Source organism: Octopus bimaculoides, chromosome 4, assembly GCF_046866305.1.
Source record: "Octopus bimaculoides isolate indiv1 chromosome 4, ASM4686630v1, whole genome shotgun sequence".
In the NCBI taxonomy this organism is placed as follows: Eukaryota; Metazoa; Mollusca; class Cephalopoda; order Octopoda; family Octopodidae; genus Octopus; species Octopus bimaculoides.
This window is the reverse complement of record NC_142931.1, coordinates 92,428,993-92,456,966: the sequence shown is the minus strand read 5'-3', so window position 1 is coordinate 92,456,966 and position 27,974 is coordinate 92,428,993. Positions and strand designations below refer to the sequence as shown.

At 37.3% G+C, this 27,974-nt stretch overlaps 1 protein-coding gene across 3 annotated transcripts in view; it reads right to left on the bottom strand.

Moving 5' to 3' along the window:
• LOC106872863 (uncharacterized) overlaps positions 1 to 27,974 on the bottom strand; it is a 187,946-nt gene that overhangs the window by 19,655 nt on the left and 140,317 nt on the right. For all 3 annotated transcript variants that reach the window (XM_052967244.2, XM_052967246.2, XM_089350998.1), the window contains exons 3-4: positions 6,547 to 6,972; positions 17 to 4,367 (exon numbers count right to left, since the gene is read on the bottom strand). In XM_052967244.2, the coding sequence (XP_052823204.1) occupies positions 17 to 4,367; positions 6,547 to 6,972 (4,777 nt within the window). The remainder of the gene's footprint in view (positions 1 to 16; positions 4,368 to 6,546; positions 6,973 to 27,974) is intronic.

Below are 27,974 nucleotides of genomic sequence, written 5' to 3'. Positions count from 1 at the left end.
CTGCAAACATATTTACCTTTCTCTGTCAATAGATGTATCAACTGTCTCATTAGTGTCCATTCTTTCAAAGCTTGTACGGGCACTTTCTTCAGAATCCGAAAATTGGCCATCAGCATCATCAGTTTCTTCTTCATCATCTATATCATCATCATCTTCCTCATCATCTTCATTCTCATCATCCAAGCTCTTAGTCTCTTTGGCTATAGCACTCTGAGCAGCTAAAGCTTCTGAGTCAATTTGTGATTCATCAACAATAATAGGCACAGGATCAATACCGAGTTCCAAACATTTCTTTTGGTGAGCTTTTGATTTCATATGCTTAGTCAAATTACCTTTAGTCTTGAAAGAAAAACGACAATGTCTACAGTGGTATGGCCGCAAATCTGTATGGGTGCGGATGTGCTTTTTCAACATGCTTGGTTTCTTACAACGAATGCCACATTCCTCACACACATATTTCCCTCGTCCCCTTCCACGAATATATGTATACTCTTCAGTAGAACGAAAGCCACCTTGAAATATTCGAACTCTTTTGGGTTCTTTGGTTGTAACAGTTTCTTTTGAACTAGAACTAGTTAGTAAAGAGTCAACCTTATTTTCAGATTGTGGCAATAAACCAATATCTTTTTTATCAGATATCATAATGTCTGTTGGTAGTTTGACAACTTCTGTGGCCACAGTTGTATCAATGGTTAACACTCCATTGGAAAGTTTCTCAACAACAGAAGAGCTCAATGGCAGAAGTTTTCGTTTGGAATACAAATTCCATTCAGAACTCTCAGTCACATTTGTTTCAGATTTATACTTGGCCACAGAATATATAGGATCACTTGTATTCTTAGAATTGTATAGAAATAAGGACATCTGAGGTGTAAGGTTGCTTGGATGTGGTGTATGTTTTGAAACCCTCCAGTTAGAATACATCGAAATTTTTTGATTTTCACCTTGTGGAACATACATGGGTTGCAAACGCTGAACACAACAAAATGTAGTTTGTGTTAAACTCCGCAAGGAAGTAGTAATTTGTTGCTTTGAGGTATTACATCCAGTTGTTGATACAGTTGAGACTTCTTTAAGTGATGTTAGTGTAGAGTCTCCTGAAAGAAGTGAGGCTGGGCAAGCAGATACAGGGACTACAATAGAAGTGACATCTGGTTGTGTGTATGTCTCACTTACACTAACTATGTCAGTGCTATTACTAACACTTGTAGACAATTCTTTTGAAGTATTTAACAATGGGAATTCTTCTGTCAGATTTGTTGCTTCTATTTTATTGTCTTTAGGAAATTTTGAAACAACTAGACTTGTTACCAATGGTAACTGTAGAATTTGTTTGCTTGATGTTGAAGTGGCTGGAATAGCTGGCAAAGATAACTGAATATCACAGTGTGTTGATAAAGCAACTTTGTTCAATTTGCTCCACCCTGAAGTGACAGGTACATGGGCAGGTATAGCACTTTGAATAGAATCAGAAAATTTCATTGGGATAACAATTGGTTGTGCAACAACGACAGGTACTGTAACTGGACCTGAGCACACTGGATTATTTAAAGAGTTTGTCACTTGAGGAACAGAATATTTATACTCCAATGTTTCAGGTAGACTGCTAAGGCGTTTTTCAGACAAAGATTTTGAAGAAGCAGCATTTAGCCCCATTTGTGACATTAATGGTTCTGATCCAGCTCGAGTTACTCCAGGTCTTGAAATTGGATCAGACTGAAGAAACTCATTTGGAACTTTTCGTTTCTTTAATGGTGAGTTTCTTTCATTCCGTTCATTATCAATAGGTTGCTTTAACATTTCAAAAGATGAAGCTCGTACAGGTCCAAGGCTACTAGAACTTTCTGTGCTGGGAGATGTACTTATAGTAGACTGTGCAGAGAATGAATCAGAATCTTTTTCTTGTGAAAGCATTCTCTCTGTACTCATAGATCTCTTTATAAGTTTATTTTTCAATATTACCTTCCAAGGAGGCAAATCACAAGACGGCTCTGTGTAGGGCTGCTGCAGGGAAGGTTGCTTCAGAGTTGCCAGTAAAATAGAATTTTGTGATGAACTTGAAGATGTAGCTAAAGTAGTAGAAGATAGACCTTGCACTGATACTGTTGCATTCATCATCTTTGGTTTGTTTTTTGAGCCCTTAGGCCTTCCTTTCTTTTTTGGTGCCACCAGGTCATAATTTTCAGTATTAAATACAACAGCATTTGAATCATGTTTATCATCTTTTAAACGTTCACCTTTCTCAAGATCAACATCAACTGAACTTTCACGATCACTTGAAAAACTGTGAGATAGGTATCCAGGTGGTACATCCTTCTCGAAAGAGCTGCATTTCACTAGAGCAGGTCGGTCTGGTCTTCTTTCTGTTATAGTAATAGGGGAAGTATGAGAATCCATACTTGTAGAAGATGAACTACTTTTTGAATGTCGAAATTTTTGTAGTTGTGAAGCCTTGCTGTAAACAGAAGACACATTTGACACAGAATAAGTGCCAATATCTTCACGCTGGAAGGAAATGAGTGTTGACTCATTTCTCATAGTTGTTATCTCATCAACACTACTTGATTTTTCTTTAATGACTCTACTTGGGGGAGTTGGAGAAGTCAAAGAAGATGTCTTACCTTTCAAAAGAAGGCCTTTAATAACACTATTTTCAGGATTTTTTACAAAAGATGAAGAACTTACAACTGTAGTAACAACAGATGTAGGTGAAAATTGCATGTTTGGCTTACCAATGATAGACTGTGATGGTGTTGCAATAGTTACAACATTGGAACCAGTTTTAGGCAACTTAATTTCAATTTTAATTTCTTGGCTTCCTTGGAGCCCAGAACAAATGTTGGTGGAAGAAAGTTTTTCATTTAAGTTTTCTGTCTTAGATGAGGATGAAAGTAATTCTGGGAGTTTGGGATTTGAGATTTCCTTCTTTTCAGAAATAAGAGGAGTAAAGTAAGATTGTGGACTGAGGCATAGATCTTTGTTTATATCATTGTCATCAGGTATTGGAGCCAAGGGTATTGATAAAATACTTGGTATTGATACTTTAGTCATTGACACTGACTGAGGCAGCTCTTCCAATTTTGAACCTGAAGTGTTTGGTTGGTCACTGTGTTGACGGAATATCCTTTTCTGACGTGGTGGTTCAGACATTGGAGTATTTACAATAGTATCATTTTTAGATATGATTTGCAAAATATGCTCCTCAAGTCTTTTTTTATCAGTAGGTGTTGAGCCTGTGATGCTGAGAGAACTTATTGTTTTTGTCTCTTCACTGCTTTTGTTGATGGGATGTATAGATTTATCTTGTGACTTGCTGTGCGAAGTCTGTAAAGATAATGATAATGGTACATGGTCTTTGGAACTCACAGTTTGCTTGTCATGAAGGTTGAAAGACTCCTTAGCATGAGAACTTTGTAAACTTCCAGAAACTACATTATCTGCAACTGGTACCAAAATGTCTTCTTTAGATTCTTCATTTAAATTGGTTTCTGGTAATTTAGATATCTGAGGAACATCATAGAAGCATTTATCTGGTAAATAAACAGGTGTATGTCCAGTCATACTTGAAACTGATAGTTTAGTTTTACCATCTAAGTTACCAGAATGATGAAGTGGACTATCAGTATGTAATTCCAAAGATGAACCTTTGCTTATTTCCCCATGGATATTCACAGATGCTACGGTATTTGTGGTGTTGCTGCTTCCACAACTTGTCATCTTGGTAACATTAACAGATTGATGCTGATCTCCCAAAAAACAATTTTCTGTTAAAGATGTTGACTTTTTCTCTTGAAATTCCTCAATACGTATTTTGGCATCAGATTCAGAATAACCTCTTTTTAATCGTGAAGGATCTAACAAACAATGTTTCATTTGCTTCTCTTCATTTTCTCCATCTGTATCACTTGTTTCTGTTTGTGTTTCTTCACTCTCATTGGCATCTTCATTGTCACCCTCACCTTCAGTACTTGTCATTTCAGATGATGTACTTGTGGGGATTTGGCCAAGACCAGCTTTCACAGCATGGGCTCGTGATTTATTATGCTTGTACAAGTTACTTTTAGTTTTGAAGAATACACCACAAGCCACACAAGGGTATGGCCTTTCTCCAGTATGTGATCGGATGTGTTTCTCAAGCACACTTGGCTTTGCACATCCAAGACCACAAAAATGACAAATGTGGCGGCCTGGCTTTGTGGGGAGTTTACGTTTACGACCAACTGTATTATCTCCAGAGATTTGCTGCCTAAACTTTTCCCCACTCTGGGGTTGTTGTGACTTAAAAGTTCGAGATTTGAAGTTGCTGTAACTCACCGGATTTGATTCATACTGATCACATTGTTGTTTTGTGTACACAGGTTTGAAACCTAAAGTATAATAAAATTGTATAGTATTTTTTAGAAATCTCAAAAAGAAAAATTAAGAAAGAAGGCAGTGATCATATATATCCAATTAGTAAATGATTATCCTCCCCCTCATACTTCATACATACACACATTACAAAACTGCTATAAAAATGTGAAAATATGAGACAATGAATTATTGGTAGGACCTAGATTGTATAATTTACAAGTTGTTTGATAGCTTGCAGTTATAAGTTCAAATCTCAGGCTTAATTAGTAACCAAAAATAAATCAAATTTGCCTGGTATGTTAGATATAGTTTCTTTGCCACTTACTCTTGTTCCATAATTTTTATAATCAGAACTGACAAAAACTATCTGATAGTAATGTCATAAACCATTGTCATTATCTTACATATATCACCCAGAAACTTAATTATACCTAACCTATAAGTCTGGGAATTCTTGGTGTTATTCCTTTTAATCTTATTAAGAAATTAAAAAAAAAATCACTCCAAAGATTACCTAGGTCTATTGGTATTAGGATACAACCATCAAGTCTACAGTCAATTTAAAAGTGCTTCATAATGATTTTTAATATTATAAAGTGATATTATTTATTATTATTTACCAATTTTGCATATCATTGCTCAATTTTGTGATAGTTCTACAACCACTGCAATAACACATTATTTTCAAATGTTCATAAATATTAAATAAGTTTGGCCAGGCAATATGGCTTTTTAAAGATAATACCTGTAAAGTGTCATAATTTCAAATATTGCTAAAGACACTGAGCAGTGCATCTAAGCAAAACACAGCTGTGCACAATCCTCTTTTCATTTGTTGAATCAGAGAGAATGGGAGTGCCCATGGCCTTTATAGACCCCCCAAGACTGATGAGTTTTGATGTTGTTAATGTTCAGTTTAAACTGTTGCAGGTCAAAACCTGCAGGAAAGACATGAGTAGGGAGGGAATTTCAGAAGGACAATATTTTGGAAAAGAAGGACTAGGCAAGATGAGATTCAATGCAACAAACGCGACAAGAGGTGGAGAGACAAGTGGGTCAGGGATGCCTGAGTGGTAGAGTTACAAGGTCAACCAGATCTGAGAAACAGAGGCCGTTATAGTAGCAATAGAAGAAATGCAAAGACAGTAAACAGCACATCTGGGACCAGAGACTGGAACATGTCTGATAGTGACTGAATGCCAATAAGTTGAGTAACCATTCTCTGGGCCAGTTGAGTGCTGCTATGCACATAGACACCACAATATCTGTGAACATAGCAGCAACACCATTCCACATGTAGGCTTTACCTGAGCCTTGTGGAGTGTCAGCAACTGTTGGGAACTGAAATATTTTGAGGCCTTGGGGAGAAAGGGCCAGGCTTTGGGATGCAATCTTAGTTAAGGATATGCTTTTGCCAAGATATATTCTTGGTAATAGTAAGATCCAGTACTTGGAGTGAATGTGAAGATTCTAGCTGAATATTACTCAGGTTTAGTGTGTGTGTGTGATGCACTTGTGTTATTTTGATATGTGTACTGCTTAAGTTTTTTTCTGTTAGATGTGAAAAAGTTGGCATGACCCCACAGGAGGATGCTCTCCATTCACAGAATTGACGCAAGTTTGGCATGTAGTGTCTGGGTTGCATATAGATGATGTATGTTCAAGGTAAGTTAGGGAGGAATGAAGGGTCATACCATCTGCATAAAAATAGGTACTGTTGGATGTAGCAGCAAGTAGACCATTGATATAAAGCTGGAAGAGACTGGAGGGCAAAACCAAATTTGGGGGAACAAGAGAACTGATTGACAGTTGGACAGAAAGAGCTCTGTTAACATATGCTGCAATCCGATCAAAATCTACCATTTCAAGGTAACAAAAGCGTGGAGCTGGTAGGCAGAAAATTTTGATCGGTGCATTTAATACACAATCAAAGGCTTTATTGATGTCAAAGTTAAAAGCACATTAATTCTAATTTGCACTCCTCCTTGATGGCTGAGTGATTAGTATTTGGAAGGACATCCGGATTTGAAAACATTTACGATCAAGATTACATTTGCATTTCATAAGGTAAATACAACAAACACCAACAATATACAACTATAAAGTCAACTAATTCACCTATTTTTACTTACATGAAAAGAATTTTGTACATAAAATGAAATCAAAAATGTAAGTGCATAAAGTTCACAGTACCTTGTGATTCAATGGTATCAGGTTTTAACTGATACTTTTCTATTCCTCTCTCAGAAACAGGCATCTTGATAATATCAGATAAAATTACATTATCTTGCAGCACATTTGACTGGCCTGAAGATACAGGACGCAAAACAAGCTGAGTGATAGCAGTGCCATCACCAGCCATTGACATTTTTTGACTAGTTGGCACCTGACGTGACATGTTCTGTAACTCTGAATCAGTCACTTGAAGAAGATACTTTAGAGGCAAGTTGTATGAGTCCACTGGTCTGTCAGTAGATGAAGATAACATGGATGTAAGAAATGGACTCTCCTCAGCATCTTTAATAGGTTGAGTGATTGGTCCTGGAGATGAGGTATCAATAGGAGGCATTGATTTGCTCCCTTTAAACTGAGCTCTTCTGATATCAGATTTAGGTGCAACTAGAAAAAAAAAAGAGTAAGTTAAACTAATGAATAAAAATAGTAAAAATTGAAATACAAATTTAATAGATAAAAACACTAAGAAGTTTCAAGTTCAAACTTTGTTATCATTTAGCTTGTGAATCCTACTTAAAAAAAAAAAAATTCCGATCTGATTATATGAATGAAAAACAGAAATGAAGAATTAGATAAGAAAATATATAGTTGGTTGTTACACAAATGATTTCTTAAGACAAAAGCGAACTGAAACTGATGTAAGTTATAGCACCATAAATATATACTCCTAAGTTTCATTCAAGACAATTAGTTATTTTAAAAGTTATGGAAAAGACTAGGAGCATCTTTTATTCTCAAACACATTTTAAATACATATATATCTGTACAGGTACATATAAATAAAATTATATTCCCTTTCTCTAACTCAGAGAGGGAGAGGGAGAGGGAGAGAGAGAGAGAGAGAGGGAGAGGGAGAGAGAGAGAGAGAGGGAGAGGGAGAGAGAGAGAGAGAGGGGGGGGGGCAATGTATCTGAAAACACACACAGTAAAAATACAAATTCCTGAGCTTATTTTCTATCAGATTTATAGATCAATTTAGAATTAGTCCCGAAGAAAGAGCAATTGTATTTAGGCTTTCAATCCAGTATTTTCAAGAGGTGTGTTCTTGTATTTTTTAACTTTTAACATAATTAATACATTTCGAATAATTAATACATTTTGAATATGAAGTAAAAACAGTGGCAATTGAAAAGTGAAAAGAAATTAGGATAATAATCAACAACAAATAACTCAGTTTACCAGCCTTCTAGTTGAAAAGCCAACACTTAATATTCCATCATCATTCTTTGCAAATATACTTAACTCTTGCTGTATTAATCCATTTAGTTCTCATTACAGGTAGCAAAGACTCTTTGAAAAACTGATGAGTACTTCATTAATTCAATAACCTGGATTGAAAAGTCAATGGATTATGGTAAAACTCAAAGAGTATTATGGGAACCTCCAGAATGTCACTGAGAAAATTATGATGTCTTATGGATTTTCCCCTTATTTATGTTGGCAATAGCCTTGTGAATATATGACAACTCTTAGAAAGATCTTTGGACATTAAAGCAAGTTGTATTTTAAAATTTACATGCTGCTTAGTTATAACAATAACAACAATGATAAAGGGTTCTGAATAAGGCACAAGGCCAGTAATTTTGAGAGAGAAAGGGTAAGTCAAAACCATCAATGCTAATTATTTGACTGGTAATTTATTTTTATTGATCTTCAAAGGATGAAAGGCAATATTGGCCTCAACGGAATTTGAACTCAGAATGTAAATAACCATGACAAATACAAGACCTTTTGTCCAATGCTCTAGCAATTCTGCCAATCTATAGATTAGAGAGATTTGTAAAGATCATATTCCATTGTCCTTCATCTCCTACTTATTTTTTCAAATGAGGTCTTTACTGCCTGACTTCACACAAATGATGAGCTTTACCTTTTATTTATGTGGGACAAATATTGTCACTGTTTGCAGAATGGTGTCAATAGGAAGAGACATGAATAGCACATTCATGTGTGTATGTGTATTACACATATACACACTCAACAAACTTTTGTAGAGTTTCCATTCAAATTTTACTCACAAGGCATTGGTTAACTCAAGGTTATAATAGAAAACACTTACCAAAGTTGCCTTGCAATGAGACTGAACCAGGCACCATGTGGTTATCACAAAGTTATGAGTAAATTTTAAATATTTTAGTCTATTTAAAATCCCATAATGATTGTAAAGAGGTTTCACTACTATATACTTAACATGGACACTTATTTCATCTACATTATATTATCATGTTCAGTTCAATGTGTTTGGATATCTTCAGGCTTTAACAAACTATGCAATTGTGAGTAGTATATATGTATTTTTGATGTGAGCAGGATTCAATCAATTATCATCTTTGAAGATCATGACCTTGTCCACTGTTACATTGAGACAAACATTCAATTAACACAGAAATTAAAATATTTAAATCCACATCAGTAGAACTGCAAATAACAATTTGGACATGGTGTATTTGCAGGGTTTTTAAATTTTTATTTTCTGATGTGGTTTAATGTTAACTATTCCACTTTAGTGTGGATGGAAACCTCACAGGTTTTCATTCACACATTTTCTACTGTCACTAACCTCTGAGCCACTTTGTCAATAGTATCGTGATAGTATCCTTACACCTAATTTTGACTGGGTGATTTGTTTCTATGTTTCTATCATGCAGAAGCATCATTGAACAGTTGCAGTTCATGTACCCATATGGGATAGACTCTGAAGGAAGGTAACAGCAAACCATCACTGCAATATCTCGAGTAAGCTTTGTGGATGCTCTACAAATGAAATTTAATGATATTCCTGTTTGTATGGGCAGTGGTACATGTGTGTGTGATGTAGAAAGTTGCATCTCTCTATGTTAAAAGTAGTTTACCATTTGAAAATAGAGATCGATAAAGTAAGTTCCTGTCAGAAATAAGTACAGGAATTAATATGATTGACTAAAACCACAGATGACGATGCTCCAGAATGGCCACAGTTCAATGATTGAAAGCAGTAAGAAAGAATATTAACCTCTAAGCATTACACTTGATTTATATCTTCAGAAATTTCTGAGACTTATCAGTAAAAAGACATTTCAGTTGGAGCATGTAAACATCTAAATATATTTGTTTCATTTAACAAATATCACAATGGACTTTTCAAGTTTGGATCTACACGTAACAAGCATCCACATTGTATCATCCAGTCCCGTTTTCAAATTATGCAATCTACAGAATGAGAATACTGATGTACAGAAATAACAATCCAATAAATGTAGATTAGACAATGGACTTTATACTTTCAATGATATAAAGTACTAAATCCTAAGTACTAAAATATGTATTTTTCCATCTCATAAGATTTTTCAGTAATAATTTTCCATTAGTTTTGTTAACACCACTGTATCAGGGTTAGCAAATTACATTATTTGTTATAGCATCAGTACTGGCAGCTTATGGACTTCCTCGGAGAAGTTTGGTGACATACTGGGGACAGGTAAATCTTTCTGCTTGTAGTAGAATAAAAAAAAAATTAAACTTAGAAATAGAAATTGTATGAGAAATGTTAAAAAATCTTAAAATTAAAAGGTGTCTGATTTAATCATATATGAAAGCCAATGAAATATAAAAGAACAGAAGATCAACTGAATAAAAGAAAATGAGTGGTAAATATTTAATAAGAGCAGACCAACTGAAAATTAATTTCTACATAAAAAAATTAGCCTGGACAGAGGACAGATTGACCAAATACAAGATGTATGTATTCACACACACACATAGAGATGAACAACAGTCAAAGAACAGACCAACTAGATAGTATTACCATTAGATACATCTACTGTAAAGACTAATCATTCAATCACAGACCTTTGGAAATATGCTGTGCGTGAGACCATAATCCGAGGCCTCTGCCAGGGGTGTAGCCAGCCCATACTTATGCATACCTTTTCCTTCACTGGACACTAAACTCCGCTTGCAAAGACCTGTTGAGGCAAGTGAAATCGAAATCGAACCAAATTCGACGACTGGCACCCATGCCAACGTCTCCTCCATTGGACACTAAACTCGGCTTGCGAAGACCTGTTGGGACAAGTGAAAATGAAATTGAGATGACACCTGTACCAGTGGAGTGCTAAGAGCACCATCTGAGTGTGATCGTTGCCAGAGCAGCTGCCTGGCTTCTGTGCCAGTGGCACGTAAATAGCACCATTTGAGCATGATCGTTACCTGACACGTGAAAAGACATTCGAGCGAGGTCGTTGCCAGTGCCACTGGACTGGCTCCTGTGCAGGTGGCATGTAAAATACACCATTTTGAGTGTGGCCGTTGCCAGTACCGCTTGACTGGCCTTTGTGCCAGTGGCACGCAAAAGCACACACTACACTCTTGGAGTGGTTGGCGTTAGGAAGGGCATCCAGCTGTAGAAACTCTGCCAAATCAGATTGGAGCCTGGTGTAGCAATCTGGTTTGCCAGTCCTCAGTCAAATCGTCCAACCCGTGCTAGCATGGAAAGCAGACATTAAACAATGATGATGGTGATGATGCTGATGATGATGATAATAACCAATTTGAAATAGAAAAAAAGTAACAGGATTTCCTATCTAGGGTACAAGTTGTAGGTCAGTGGTTCTTAACCAGGGTCGTTATGGTCCTTGGGGGTCCATATAAGATTTTGTTATTAAAATTTATGCTATAAATTGGTCATGCTTCTACAACACACAGAATATTTTAATAATTATCTTCATACAACTCCTAATAATATTTAATTATGAAAAATATAACAGGATTTTTTTTTAGCATTGAATGGCTATGAGGAGTCATCTGAGTAAAATAGGAATCAAAGGGGTCCAGAGATAAAAATGGTTGAGAAAAACTGCTGTAGGTGAATCACAATTTACATATCTCCAACATCGTCATCATCATCATTTGCCTTCCTGGACCAGCTGACAGGAGCTGGCCAGGAAGGAGTCTGCACCACTTCTGTGCCTGTTTTGGATGGTTTTTACAGCTGGATGCCCTTCCTAACACCAGCTACCCAGCACATTAAAACAATTTTTATACAAATTTCATGTTACATGAAAACAAAACTGAACATCAAAACTTGGTATGGCTGTATGGTTAAGAATCTCACTTCCCAACCACATGGTTCCAGGTTCAATCCAGAAGTGTGACACCTTGGGAAAGTCTCTTTTACCATAGCTCAAGGTTGACCAAAATCAATGAGCAGAATTTGGTTGAATGGAAACTATGACGAAACCCCTCTCTCTATCTCTCACTCCCCCCTCTCTACCAGCTAAGGTTATGAACACAAGCAAGAGAAAAAGTGTTAATAGACAAAATCCCTGGAGGTATTTCGCTATAACTCTTTCTCTTCCTTGTTACTCAGAAAATGCAGTGAGCCAATGATCAAGCTGGAAAATTGTAACCAACAAAGCTGTTACTCACAAATTTATTTAATACATTTAGGATAATGAATGGAATAGTAAAAGCTTTGACTGCTACAAAATGAAGTGTATATAAAACATAAATTACCATATAAACATAAAAATGGAGGAAGAGGAGGTGGAAGGGTGACAGCAGCAGCAATATTGTTGCTGACCACAATGATGATCAGAGAATCGGCTGGCTGAATATGACAAGGAAACATTAGATATCAGTGAAACCACCACACAAAATAATGGAGTTTAATTACAAAGAATAATATTCCCAAATCTTCGGTTAAGATGAACTGGTGTTTTGTGTTTTTTTATCAACATACTTAAGAAAAATAACAGTTAAAAATTAATATTTTAACAGAAGGTAGACAGCTAAAGAACTCTAAAGTGGTGAAGTTATTAAGATAGTAGAAAAAGAGCTCTATTCCCATGTTCGCATGGATGATGGCTTAGGAGAGAAATGTCTCCGCATGGATGATGACTCACTTGCACTAAACGAGGCTGCAAAGAGAGAGGTTTGGAGACGCCACTATGAAAGGTTGCTTAATAAAGAGAATGAATGAGAGAAAGAGAGTCTGCCGAATGTCGACCCAACAGAGGGACCAGCTATTCTTGGTAGATAAAGCAATCAAGAGTATAAAGACAGGGAAAGCCCCCAGCCCATCAGGAATCACTGCAGAGATGCTCAAAATATCTGGCAGTGTCGGCTATAGCCTAGTCACCCATATAGTTAACCAGGTGATACACGAAGGAGTCATACCCAATGACTGGTGTAAGCAGCACCATAGTCGGTAAAGGTGACGCTTTAGACACAAACAATTACAGAGGTATCAAGTTGTTGGACCAGGTAATGAAGGTCACTGAGAGGGTCATAGCCTAACTAATTAGGGAAAGAGTCAGCTTAAATGAGATGCAGTTTGGGTTCATGCCAGGGAAAAGCACCATTAATGCCATATTTCTGATAAGACAGCTGCAGGAGAAATATCTAGCAAAAGATAAACCTCTGTACCTGGCTTTCGTTGACATGGAGAAAGCCTTTGACAGGGTCCCCCAATCCCTTATCTGATGGTCAATCAGGAAACTAGGGATAGATGAATGGTTAGTGAGAGCTGTGCGAGCCATGTACAGGGACACCATCAGTAAAGTGAGGGTTGGCAACGAGTACAGTGAAGAATTCAGGGTAGAGGTAGGGGTCCACAGAGGAATTCAAGACAGGATGCCCCTGGGAGCTCCTCTATGCTGATGACCTTGCACTAATTGCTGAGTCACTATCACAATTAGAGGAGAAGTTTCAGGTGTGGAAGCAAGGATTCGAATCGAAGGGCTTAGAGTCAACCTAGCTAAAGCCAGTCCTAATAAGTAGAAAGGTAGACAAACCACAAACAACTTCAGGTAGATGGCCCTGCTCGATCTGTAGAAAAGGCGTAGGTAGAAACTCCATAAGATGTACCCAGTGTAAGCTATGGACACATAAGAGGTGCAGCAATATCAAAGGAAGGCTAACTAGGAAGATAGTTTTTGCATGTAGCAGATGCTCAGGAGCAATAAACACTGAAAATGTGCAGAGAACAACTGCCATATTCCAGGGAGAAAAACTAGAAGTAGTTGATAGCTTCCATTACCTAGTCCTCAGTCAAATCGTCCAACCCATGCTAGCATGGAAAGCGGATGTTAAACGATGATGATGATGATGATGATGATGCTATATTTTGTCTCTGATAAGACATTTTACTCTCATAGTACATCACAGAAACAGTGTCCAAATTTTCCTGAAACTATTGTAAATACATGAGCAATAGATAATTATGAAATTGATAGGAGCATTGCATAATGGCTACAGAGGGAAACAGTAGCTTCTGTGAATAATATCACATATCTTTTTAGCTTCAAATGGTTGAGTCTGTAAACAGCAATAAATCAGGGTCTGAAAACTGAAAGTAAATGAGGTAGCATTTTTTAATGTGGAATAATAAACAAAAAAAATATGTTTATGAATAACATTATAACACTATCTGAAGATTAATACGTCAAGTGCTGTTTACAAAAATAAAATAGAAAAGACCTTTGTGACTTCACTACTATACATTCAACAATATATTCCAGGTTGCACAATTATTTTATTAAAATTATAATATCAAATAACTTATTTTAGTTTGACCTTTCTTCTACCTATTAAATCTTCAAATTTAAACTTTTATCAATTTAAAGTAGTTACAATAATTGTTGATATTTTGATATTAATGTACAAGTCAAAATAAAAGCATTTAACTGTAAAAAACATTTGTTTCTATTTTAAAGCATAAGGTTTGCCACCAGTAATTAAAACACAATAAACCTTGGTCAAATATATGTGGCAACTTTTATCAAGATAATTTTTCAAATTATTAACTTCATTTTTAGTGAGAAAACATTTTTTTAATATTTACATTTTCACTGCCTTTCAACTAGTTTGATTTCCAGTCATCATCAAATGTTTTAAGCTAAGATATGCACATAGTATTGGACTTGACTGAAACTAGAAATCTTTAACCCTTAACTTTCATCTACTAGGTCATATGGATACATTTAACCAGAAGATTCCCCTACCTGACACAGTCAAAGGCTCTGCTATCATCAAGTGCAAGAACAATACTTTCATTGAAGCTCCTAAGAGTGACAGACTACTAGAAAGTGACACAGAAGAGTAAATTTCTAGGTGATCTGGCTCCCCAGAAACCATACTGGTGGTCAATAAGGAGGAAAAGAGTTTCAAAGGGATCATCATTATCATCATCATCCTTATCTTAACATCCACTTTCCATGATAGCATGGGTTGGACAGTTTGACAGAGAACTAGTGAGCTGCATGTCATCTTTGGCAATGGTTTCTATGGGTGAATGCCCTTCCTAATATTAACCACTTTACAGAGTGTACTGGGTGCTTTTTTGGGCCACTAGTACTAGTGAGGATGCTATACAACTTTCAAGAAAAGTGGAAAAGGAAAGGGAAAAGTTTCCACTGCTAAGAGAAAATATTTAGGAGGAGAATGTGGAAGTGGGTAGCTTTATGCCAGTGTTGATAGGCTAAATTATGATATCAGGACAAGTACAGGTCTCTTGCTGTAGAGAAGAAGCATGACTGAAAGAGATAAGAGGAAGGTAGTGATAGGGTGTGAGAGAAAACTCTCAAAGAGCAAGAAAATGAGGAAAAGAGATCCTGACAGTGGGTCATGGGAAGGGATGAGTGTGTGGATGCTTTGATAGGAGTGGGAAGTCAGAGTAAACAGGTGGAAATAGAGGTTAATGTAGTGAGTGATGAGAAAGGGTAAGAGTGCAGATGATGGGAAATATGAGTATGGAGAGGAGTTAGGTAGGAGTTTTAGGAGTGCATCAGGAAGGACAAGATAAAAAAGGGGCAAGGTGTAGGAGCACTGGAGATGGAAACATATGGGACTATAGTATGTGAGTTATGATAGTAGATATGGGAGGGCATTGAGAATGCTAGCAGATAAGAGAGGTGTTTAAAATGGAGTATAGCAGAGCGGGAGAGAGAGCAGAAGCTGAAGGCATAGAAAGAGAGTGACTGATTGAAATAATGTGGATAGGGATGATGTGGAAGAGGGGAGACCATTAGGGAGGGAATGAAATGAAACGTGCTGATTGTGCTCTCAGGTGAGTGCAGTAGCCAAGTAGTACCATAGGTGGGGAAGGGAGGAAAATGGTTGGGACAGGGCCTTGCATGTATGTAACTGAGTGAGCTTAGGATGATGATTTTGGCATTTTGCTGACCCTGGGAAAACCCACCTGTTACAGCAAAAATGATGTCCTAAAAGATTCAGAGAGTAAAAGAAGTAATTGCTTACAATTGTTTCTATTATATTTGAGATAATGCAAGTAAGAGTAATTAGTTGGTAGTTAGCAAAGTATTTTGTCAGAATATTAGCACAATTACCATCTTCAGAATAACATATGCTTATTATGGACACAAACCTCTAACACAGCATCAGAACAGGAAAACAACCTTCCCTAAGAAAAAGACTTCTGCAAACCACTAATTTTGGACATATACCAATGAACATAATTTGACATGATGTTGACTAAGGAACAATGGCCTCTGCTATGTAAACAATCCAATATATTTGTTTTAAGTCAATCCTAATCGAACAAATCTACAATCAAAGATATTCCAGCTGAATTAACATTAATGTATATTCAATTACACTAATGTTAATCCATATATGTGTGCATGTGTGTGTGTTCATGTGAGTGCATGTATGCATGTACACAAGGACTTTTTTGTATAAGCTATGTATGTTTCAGTATTGTCTGTGTTAGAGTGAGGCTCTATGCTTGTGCGGGTTGTTACTTTTAGACTCATATCGGCCATGACTGAGCAAACCTAGGATCAAAACTATTCTAGCTTTCATGAGCTTTCTGTCTTTTCATTTAATTATAGTATTTCTGGGATTACATTATTCAACATTCTCCTTTTTTTAAGACAGTACATCAAAATTTGAGGGAGATAAGCAGCTATTTTTAGTAGATCAAACAACCATGTTGAGAATCCCTCAATTCACCATAAAATAGTTGAAGTACACATCCTCTGCAGGATATTTAAATAAATATACCACAGACTGCACATCTATAACAATAGAAATGCTTATTGAAATTAAAAAAAAAATTTTTTTTCAAAACTAATTCCATGCAATTCAAAATAGTTAGCTTCACTCTATGCTTCAGAACAAAATTGAATCACCAAGGTGAACTGGATTCATTGAAGCAAGGAAACTAACTAGAATTTACATACATACACAGGAAATTACTTAGTTTCATAAAGCACAATTGTAACAAGTGCATTCATCACTAAAAATTCTATAGGACACTTTAAAAGCATAATAATTCAGTACATGAAAACACAGTCAGCCTTGCATTAACAAAAAAGCTAAGGAGATAGAATATACTTAGCAGGTGGGATAGTGCAATATCACAGCTCAAATTTAGCTATGATCATGTATATGATTATATTGTGAATGGTATCTTACTCCTGTTAATGGTTTAATCACTGGTGAGTAGTGCTTAATGTTGAGTTCAGGATATTTATCTTCACTACAATATATGTATTTTGGGGTCAAATTATCATAATGAGAAAAAATAAATGACCACTACTTTCTTTGGATTCCAGATCTTACCTAAATAAATGTAAACATAATTGACAATATTGTTTTCATCTAGAAATGCTAAATACTTTTTTCTCTCTCTGTCTTTCAGACAAAGAGTTAGTCTCAAAGTATTTGATTCTTCTTCCTATAGCATATGAATATATCAAACTCATGAACTTCACTAAAAGCTTTAGTAGCTGACAAATATCAGACTGATTCCAATATATATGTCTTCACCTGAATTCATTTTCTATTTGAATTGGATAACTTCTCTAGTGCTAATGCCATGAAAACACAACATACGAGGGTGGGCCAAAAAGTTCATAAGCTCAGTGATGCTAGAGCTGTGAAATTTTGCATGCATTAATTTCAACGCTTCTTATCAATAACTGCATTGTTTCTTTCCAGGTAAACTGACATCTGACTGTTCAAAGAAGACTTCAAAAGTAACAAGTAGCGACTTCTCATGAAAATGAACATTGTGAGGCTATCAAATACCTGTAGAAAAAGGATTTAGCCCCAAGGACATTCATACTGACATGGTTGTTACATTAGGGGATGACATTCCAGCTTTATCAACAGTGCAACAATGAGCAGCTGAATTTAAGAGGAGAATGGAGAGTCTTGAAGATGACCCAACGAAAACATTGATCAAATTCACCACATGGTGATGGATGACAAGTGATTGACTATAAATCAAATAGCCATTGATATTAGCATATCCTGTGAGAGTTGAAAATATTCTGCACATTGAACTTAGTATGATGAAGGTTTCTGCTCAGTGGGTGTCATGTTTTCTGATACCTGATCAAAAGTGCATCAGGCTAATAACATCACAGGAAAATCTAACATAGTTTGAGGCAGATCCAGATGGTCTCCTTGAATGTTTCCTAAGCCAAGATGAGTGTTCACTTCATTACTTTAAGCCAGAGACAAAGAAACAATCCATACAGTGGAAACACCCCATCTTCACCTGCTCCAAAGAAGGCCGAGGTTGTTTCATCTGCAGGGAAGGTAATGGCCTTATTGTTTTGGGATGCAAAAGACATTGTGTTTATTGACTATCTTCAAAAGGGCCACATCATCAATAGAGTGTACTATGCTAACTTGCTGAGACAGTTATGAAAGACTATCAAAATGAAACAGCCAGGAAAACTGACAAAATGGGTCTCGTTTCATCAGGACAATGCTCCAACACACAAATCCTTGGTTTCAGTGGCTGCTGTATGTGACTATGACTTTGAACTGGTTAATCACCCTCCCTATTTTCCTGATTTGGCCCCATCTGAATATCATCTGTTCCCCAACATAGAAAAACATTTGGCTGGGAAATAGTATTGCATCAGTGATGACATTATATCTATTGTTGATGAGTTTTTTGAGCAACAGGATGAAAGCTTCTTCATAAATGTGATCCAAGCACTACAACAACGATAGAATAAATGTGTGGACCACAAGGGGTGCTTATTGAAAAACAAACCACATTTGGTCACATTCCATGAGAGTATCTTGGTCAGCCTATGAGCTTTTCAGCTTCCCCTTGTAGTTTTGGAATGGCAAGCTTACCATATCATCTAGTTTAACACTAAGTAATTCTTTTTCTGCTTTTAGAGGAGTTTACTCTGCTCAAGCAGTTCCTTTTCTACTTATAGATTTCATACAGACATTGACAGATGTTCAAACTAGGCATCAGCAGCAAAAAAGATGGAAAAAGCCTGCAAAAATTATGACTAGAGTCCTTAGTTTTCTGATTAATAAAATAATTTAATGAATTTGTTGTCATTTTATTGTGTTAACCTGAAATAAGATGTTAATATTTATAACTATTTATTTCTTTCAACTTTAAAATATAAAACAAATGGTGGAACTGAAAAAAGTGAAGATAAGAATTTCTGCAGACTTGAAGTAACAAAATAAAGATCCATGAAATAACTCTTTTAATAACTGGTTTAAACGATAAAAAATAATGACTTTTGCTTCTGAAATATTGGCTACCTTCAGAAGAAATTAAGAGAGGAATAAACTGAAAAGAACAAGCTAGATTTAAGCATTTAGTCTATTTCATAAGAGACAAGCTCATTACTTTCTAAGTCTTACATAGGAGTTAACTTCAACTAAGTTAAAAGTGTGAAAACTGTACTGATTCAACAGGATATGCTTTCTTGCCAATAGGGTATTGCCTTCTTGCCAACATTTTATTGTTATATGAAAAAATAATAATTGCTAGTTCTTTCAAACAACAATCTAGCTTCAGGTGATAAGAAAACTGAATCTTTTGTGCTTTGTATGCAACTCAGAGATTAACCTTAATTCCTTTACTGAAAAGCTCTACTACTAAAGTAAGATATAAAACTGCATAAACAAGTTGGGGAATATATACACAGTAAAGGAAACAGGCTGCATAAGAAAATATTTGCCCTGGGCCCCAGGTTAACTACCTATCCACTTTAACTGTATAAACTAGACAAAATAATCTACTTTGTTGAAGGGAGTGCCATAAAAACAAGAAGCAAATTCCTAATTTAACAGATATAAAAGGAGCTATAAATACATGATTTAAAATACCAACAAGGTTAAATTCCACATCATGCAATATAATAGGATTTGAATCAGGCTTCAAAAACATTATCTTAAAATGAATATTCTATATTTACTCTATGTCATTTGGAATAAGATAATCCAGGTGTTTGCTTTAGGAAGCACTAATATGGACAGCAGTTATCTGAAAATTGCAAAAGAACAATGTACTCTGGGAAATTGCAGTTTTAAATACAGAGAAAATCCCAAAATCCCATTTCCATTGGAGAGTATGAATAATAAAAATTGAAGGATGGAGTTTGTGATATGTCAACCATAAAATAAAAGTAATATTACAAACACCAACCTTCAATTTTTAGTGTGTGTGTGTGTGTGTGTGTGCGTGCGTGCGTGTGCATTTTTTGGGGGGGCTTTTTTGCTTGTCCTCCACTACTGCTTGGCAACTGTTGCTGCTGTGCTTATGTCCCTGTAATTTAGCAGTTCAGCAAAAGAGATCTATAGAATAAGTACTAGGCTTATATATATATATATATATACACACACACACATACTTATACATAGCACACACACACAAGCTCCATTACCTAATAGAACCCACGACGAAGCTCACCAAGACATGAACAATAGCTAAGTCATTCCTATTTTTCATATGTTATCCCTTCTGATGCGCTCCCCATCCACCACCCCACTTCATTCTCTCTAACTATACATTTATGTCTTGAATTCATGATTATTTATGTATTTTTTCTCTATCTCACGCGATCTATCGTCTTCGCATCTACTTGCTGAAGTTTTTGCTCCTTAGCCCAAAACTGACTGAAATTTGTCTCTAACTCCCTTTAAAAATTACGATTTTTAACTCTCATTTCTGTTACCGATCTAAACTTTTAATCTCACGTTTAAACACTGCTGTGTTTTTTTCAACTTTTTCCTAAAAACCTAACGAATTTGACCAGCATGATGTACTGCTGCCGGTTCTCCCTCTCCCTCCCTATTGTATTCTATCTCTCCCTCTCTGAATCACCACTTCTTCCACCATTTCCTCTTCGACTCGCTCGCGAATCCCAAACATATAACCAGCTCGCTTTCCAACTCCACCACCATTTCATACTGGAATCTCTATGCTAATAGAACCCACGACGAAGCTCCATTAGCCCGCGGTACGCCCGCCCTCCCACCCCCTCCACCAGCACCGGAAGTCTTTTTAGATCATCTTCCGCGAACACTGCCTGTGACCTTATACCCCCCCCTCTTATCGACCTTATAGCGCATAAAGATTGGGTAGTATATGAAGGTTGTAGGTATTGTTTTTGTTTATGAACTCTGCCAAATGCAAGCTTTCTTTTCAGGTTCACGACACTGCTTACCCCCATCCCAGGGTCACACGGGCCCACTCCTCTGACACCCACTCCTCCCACACTGTCAGGATTGGCACTCTCAACGTCGGCACGCTGAAAGGTAGGTCTGGTGAGATTGTTGAGATGCTTGAACGGCGACGCGTAGATCTGTGCTGCATCCAAGAAGTAAGATGGAGAGAAGGCTCTGCGAGGTTCCTCACAGGCAAAGAACACAGATACAAGTTTTTCTGGGCAGGGAACACTGACGGAGTCGGGGGCGTAGGAATACTTCTAGCAGAGAAATGGGTTGATAAGGTAATCGAGGTAGTTAGAGTATGTGACAGAGTACTTAAGATTAGACTAGTGCTTCATCATAGGCTAGCTACTGTCATCTCAGCCTATGCCCCTCAACCGGGGCTCCCGGATGGGCTGAAAGACCAATTCTATGACACCCTCTTGCAAACTACCTCGTCGACAAGAGACAGAGACCTTCTCTTTGTGGCTGGTGACTTCAATGGTCATGTCGGACGTCGTGCTGGAGGCTTCCATGGCATACATGGAGGCTATGGCTTTGGTTCCCGCAACGAGGAGGGAACCAGACTGCTGGAGTTCTGTGATGCAACCGATCTTATGGTTTGCAATACCAACTTCAGGAAACCTGCCTGTCACCTAGTCACCTACCAATCCGGCAGACACTCTAGCCAAATCGACTACATCCTCGCCAGAACTAGAGAAAGAGGGAGGCTTATAAATGCCAAAACCCTCCCTGGCGAAGAATGTACACCCCAACACAGATTAGTAGTTAGCGACTTCGAGATCAAGGCAATATGGGTGCCCAGAAGTAGACCGGCCTGGGGGAGAAGGGTATGGAAACTTAAAGACCCTGCAAATGGACAGAGATTTAGAGACAAGTTACTTGAAGCATTTGACGAAATAGAAGGGGATATAGCATTATACAACGTGGAAGACAATTGGAGATTTCTGCGGGACAACCTGTTGAGAGCCACAGACCAGATCTGTGGCTGGTGTAAAGTTCCCTCTCGACCCAGAGTAACGTGGTGGTGGAACAAGGATGTAGATGGGGCTATTAGACAAAAGAAACAGGCTTGGAAGGACTGGAAGAACGGTGGTAGCAGGGAATTGTACCAATCTGCCAGAAGGGAAGCTAGGCGACAGGTTTATTTAGCCAGAGGGGAAGCAGATAAGAAAAGATTTGCCAATGTTCTGCGCCGTGAGGACCAAAGACTCAAGGTATTTCGTGTTGCAAGACAGTGTAGGAGAGAGAATAGTGATGTTGTAGGAGAGAAATGTGTTCGCATGGATGATGGTACGCTTGCACTAAATGAGGCTGCAAAGAAAGAGGTCTGGAGATGCCACTACGATAGATTGCTTAATAAAGAGAATGAATGGGAGAAAGAGAGCCTGCCGTATGTCGACCCAACAGAGGGACCAGCTATCCGAGTTGACAGTACCAGGGTAGATAAAGCAATTAAGAGTATGAAGACAGGGAAAGCCCCCGGCCCATCAGGAATCACTGCAGAGATGCTCAAAATATCTGGCAGTGTTGGCTACAGCCTAGTCACCCGTATTACGAACCAGGTGATACACGAAGGAGTCATACCCAATGACTGGTGTAGCAGCACCATAGTAAACTGCTACAAAGGTAAAGGTGACGCTTTAGACACTAATAATTACAGAGGCATCAAGCTGTTAGATCAGGTTATGAAAGTTACGGAGAGGGTCATAGCCTAACTAATTAGGGAGCAAATCAATTTAGATGAGATGCAGTTTGGGTTCGTGCCAGGTAAAAGCACCACTGATGCCTTATTTCTAGTGAGACAGCTGCAGGAGAAATATCTAGGCAAGGATAAACCTCTGTACCTGGCTTTCGTTGACATGGAGAAAGCCTTTGACAGGGTCCCCCGATCCCTTATCTGGTGGTCAATGAGGAAACTTGGGATAGAAGAATGGTTAGTGAGAGCTGTGCGAGCCATGTACAGAGATGCTGTCAGTAAGGTGAAGGTTGGAAATGAGTACAGTAATGAATTCCGGGTAGAGGTAGGGGTCCACCAAGGTTCCGTCCTCAGCCCCCTCCTATTTATCATAGTCCTCCAGGCGATCACAGAGGAATTCAAGACAGGTTTCCCCTGGGAGCTCCTCTATGCTGATGACCTTGCACTAATTGCACAGTCACTATCAGAACTAGAGGAGAAGTTTAAGGTGTGGAAGCAAGGACTAGAATCGAAGGGCCTTAGAGTCAACCTAGCAAAAACCAAAATCCTAATAAGTAGGAAGGTAGATAAAACACAAACCCCTTCAGGTAGATGGCCCTGCTCAGTATGCAGTAAAGGAGTAGGTAGTAACTCTATAAGATGTACCCGGTGCAAGCTATGGACACATAAGAGGTGCAGCAATATCAAAGGCAGATTAACTACAAAGTTAGTCTTTGTATGTGGCAGATGTTCAGGTGCAATAAACACTGTAAACAAACAGGAAACAACTTCTATCTCATTCCAGGGAGAAAAACTAGAGGTAGTTGATAGCTTCCGCTATCTGGGTGACCAAGTTAGTAGTGGGTGTGGGTGCGCTGAAAGTGTAACTGCTAGAATAAGAATAGCCTGGGCCAAGTTTAGAGAGCTCTTACCTCTGCTGGCGACAAAGGGACTCTCACTCAGGGTAAAAGGCAGACTGTATGACGCATGTGTACGAACAGCCATGCTACATGGCAGTGAAACATGGGCTGTGACTGCTGAGGACATGCGTAAGCTCGCAAGGAATGAAGCCAGTGTGCTCCGCTGGATGTGTAATGTAAATGTGCATACCCATCAGAGTGTAAGTATCTTGAGAGAAAAGCTGAACATAAGAAGCGTCAGTAGTAGTGTGCAAGAGAGACGATTGCACTGGTTTGGACATGTGGTGAGAATGAATGAGGATAGCTGCGTGAAAAAGTGCCACTCCCTAACAGTTGAGGGAACCCGTGGAAGAGGTAGGCCCAGGAAGACCTGGGCTGAGGTGGTGAGGCAAGACCCTCGAACATTGGGCGTCACCGAGGCGATGACTACTGACCGAGACCTTTGGAAATGTGCTGTGCGTGAGAAGACCCGGCAAGCCAAGTGAGATCGTTGCCAGTGCCCCTGGACTGGCTCTTGTGCGGGTGGCACATAAGATGTACCATCCTGAGCGTGACCGTTGCCAGTACCGCCTGACTGGCCTTGTAGGGTTTTCGAGCGAGATCGTTGCCAGTACCCCTGGACTGGCTCGTGTGCGGGTGGCACATAAAAGACACCATTTCGAGCGTGGCTGTTTTCGTGCGGGTGACACGTAAAAGCACCCACTACACTCTCTGAGTGGTTGGCGTTAGGAAGGGCATCCAGCTGTAGAAACTCTGCCAAATTAGATTGGAGCCTGGTGTAGCCATCCGGTTGCACCAGTCCTCAGTCAAATCGTCCAACCCATGCTAGCATGGAAAGCGGACGTTAAACAATGATGATGATGATGATGATGATGATATATATATCCTATCCTATAACTTATAAATCTCTTGACAATCATTTAGCTATTTTTGCTGATGTATAAGGAAGGTGTGAGGTGCAGGCTGAGTTGCATTAAACTTGAATGAGAAGGGTAAGGTAGAAGTTAAATGAAAGAATCTAAATTTCGAAATTTTCAAGCAATCGTGGGGAAATTGATGAACGATTAAAATATATAATGATGGATGCTGCATACATAACGTATGTAAACAGATACATGCATAAACACACACACTAATTCACATATACACAAGTAACTTTTAAAATGCTGAAGAAGGGAAAGGAAGGTGGGTGTGACGATTACATAGCTTTAACCCTCTGGTGGTGTGATAGGGTATCTTATGCCCCAGGCGATGTTTGTGTATGTATGTCTTGCAGTGATAGTGCTATCCATCCAGGTAATTTCTTGGCACACTCCACTGAGTTAATGCACAACCCCACTTGGTTATTTGTTGAGTAATGAGAAGTGTACACACGTTACCTGTGTCTGGGGTTGTGCATACCCCACCATACCATTCACTGTACTATTTGCTGACAGGCACATTTTTGTTTTCTGTTCTTTATTATTGTTTATTTTACTTATTTATTTTTATATCTGAAAGGCTGATTATTTCTCACATAAAATTATTACATGGAAAAATGTGAGCATGAAAAGTAATATTCTTAAGATTATAAACCTGAAAAAGTACAGGACAAGTTATTACATCTGTAAAAGTACAGGACAAGTTATTACATCTGTAAAAGTATAGGACAAACTATTACTTCGAGTAAAGTAAAGAATAAGAAACTTTTTACTTAAAATATTACAGCAAAGAATGCCAGTTCTAATTTATCACTCTTTACATTTCTCATCTTTGAAATTTATTGTACAAAACTGATCAGCTAATTTGTAAGTTTGTCTAATTAGACATTTTTTTCTGTATTTAAGTTAGTAAATTTTAATTTTAGCTGCAATATTTCAAGTAAAAAGTCTCTTATTCGTTACTTTACTTGAAGTAATAGTTTGTCCTATATTTTTACAGGTGTAATAACTTGTCCTGTACTTTTCCAGGTTTATAACCTGAAGAATATTCTTTTCATGCTCGCATTTTCCCATGTAATCCATGATTTTTTCAGGTATTGCTGTTATAAGATAATTAATAATTTAAGATTTTACCTTATAAAATACTGAAAGATAATATTTCAATTTTTCCATGTAAGTAATGATAATATTTCATTTTTTTTCATGTTTAATTTAAATATATGTTGTGATTGAATTATTTAATATTACCCATTCACACCAAATTAATGGCAGGGATTTTTACCATGTTGTTGGTTGCACCATGGCTCACCAAAAGTTACAAACAACAAGACCCTAAAACTAGGCTCACCTTAAGTAAACCTAATTTTGCAATAAAAAATGACTATTACTGTACCTTCAATTTTATGTAAATATTTGGTTTTCCATGAATGAAAACCATTTTATAAACCAAAAAATCATTTTTAATTTCCAGGGCGTGTGATTTAGATAGGGAGATACTTTGGGTGCTATTTTTAGCGTGTCGAGTGACCAGGTAGAGGCTTTTCATTGGTCCCATTGCATGATGAGATTTTTTTTACACATATATGTAATATGTATATATATCATCAGCAGAAGTTAGAGAGTAAGTCAAAAGCTGAGAGTTGCGTGTATTGGCACTTATCAAACATGAATTTGTCCATTGTCACTCTGTAACTTCTGACGAAATAACTTCTAAAATACAAAATTTTGTCCAAAATGTTAACAGGAAATCTTGTTCTATGTGACATATTCTACCAGTATTTGAAGTTTGAAAGTGTTTAGTTAAAAAAATTAATTAGATAATCTGTACATCTACTTGAATAGATCCCAAATGGATGAAAGACAAAGTCAACCTTGATGGAATTTGAACTCAGAATGTAAAGACAGACGAAATACCGCTTCTAAAATACGAAATTTTTTTCAAAAACGTCAAGAGTAAACCCTGTTGTATTCCACCAATATTGGAAGTTTGAAAGTGTTTAGCTAAAAAAAAAAAATTAATGAAATAATCTGTATGTGAAAGTCAACCTCGGCAAAATTTGAACTCAAAAACGTAAAGACAGACGAAGTACAGTTAAGCATATCACCCGGTGCGCAAACGTTTCTACCAGCTCGCAGAAAGTAAACATTGATTTTAGAAATATATTCTTTATTCTTATAGCTGAAGCATTACTCCCTTACTCTCTTACTGACTGGAAATTTCGTAACATTTTACCTCATAACTATTTTTCTATTAAATTTTGTTCAATGCGACTAGTGATTCTGAATTCCACATGCATTTTTCTATCATTTAAGCCTAAGAAACGTATACTTTTAATTTAAAATTAAAAAGTTTATGTTAATTGAAGGTGAATAGGTGCCTTACTGCCTCCCTTGAGGTCGCAGATATTTTGATGTAACTTTTTTTCTACCGAACCAAATCTCAAACTATTTATGCCAAAGTGTAGCTGAGGAGGTGTCCTCTTTAAAACTGTTAGCAGCTTGTAATTTAGTTGAGAACTGAATTAGTGGTGAAGCTTGGAAGCTGCTGTGATTGACAAAATGGTGGACTTAAGAATATATTCAACCACTACCATGGTTGAATGATATATTATTGTCAACCGACCAACATTTTTTTTTTGTTATTAGATGGTTCTGAATGTCATAAAAGCGAGAAATCTTCTTTCCTTTCAGATTCACAATAGACTACGAAAGACAAATGGAAAAATTGAGAAAGATGGTTGAGAGAGAATTAGACATAGAAGAATCAGGATCATTTCTTGATGAAGAACCAGATGATGAGGAATCTGAAGAAGGAGGAAATGACAGATGAAGATGGAGGAACTGAAGTAGAAGGCCTGTTTGACATCCACACCCAAGCTAAAAGGAAGCTAGAAGATAAGTTTGCACCTTTTAGAAAATTCTTTGAGAAATTTGTTGATAAGTGTATCTCTAATTATAATGTCTCAGAGTATGCAACAGTAGATGAAATGTTGGCTGCTTTTAGATTCAACTGTCCATTCAGGGTCTACATGCCAAGTAAACCAGCAAAATATGGTATAAAAATATTTATTTTGGCAGATGTTAAGACTTTCTATGTGTCACATATGGAGGTTTACTTTGGGAAACAACCAAAAGGCCGTTCTATAGTAGATAATTCAGTGGTAAAATGGTTGTTGTCTCATATAAATGGGTCTGGAAGAAATATTACAATGGATAATTGGTTTACAAGTTACAAACTTACAGTTGATCTCTTGAAGAATTATAGATTAACATTAGATGGCACTCTGAGAAAGAACAAGATAGAACTTCTCCCTCAGTTTGTTGCTACAAGAGGTAGAACTGTATACACAAGCTTGTTTGGTTTCCAGAAAGATGTTGACCTTATATGTTCCCAAGAAAGTTAAAATGTTGTCCTACTAAGCACAA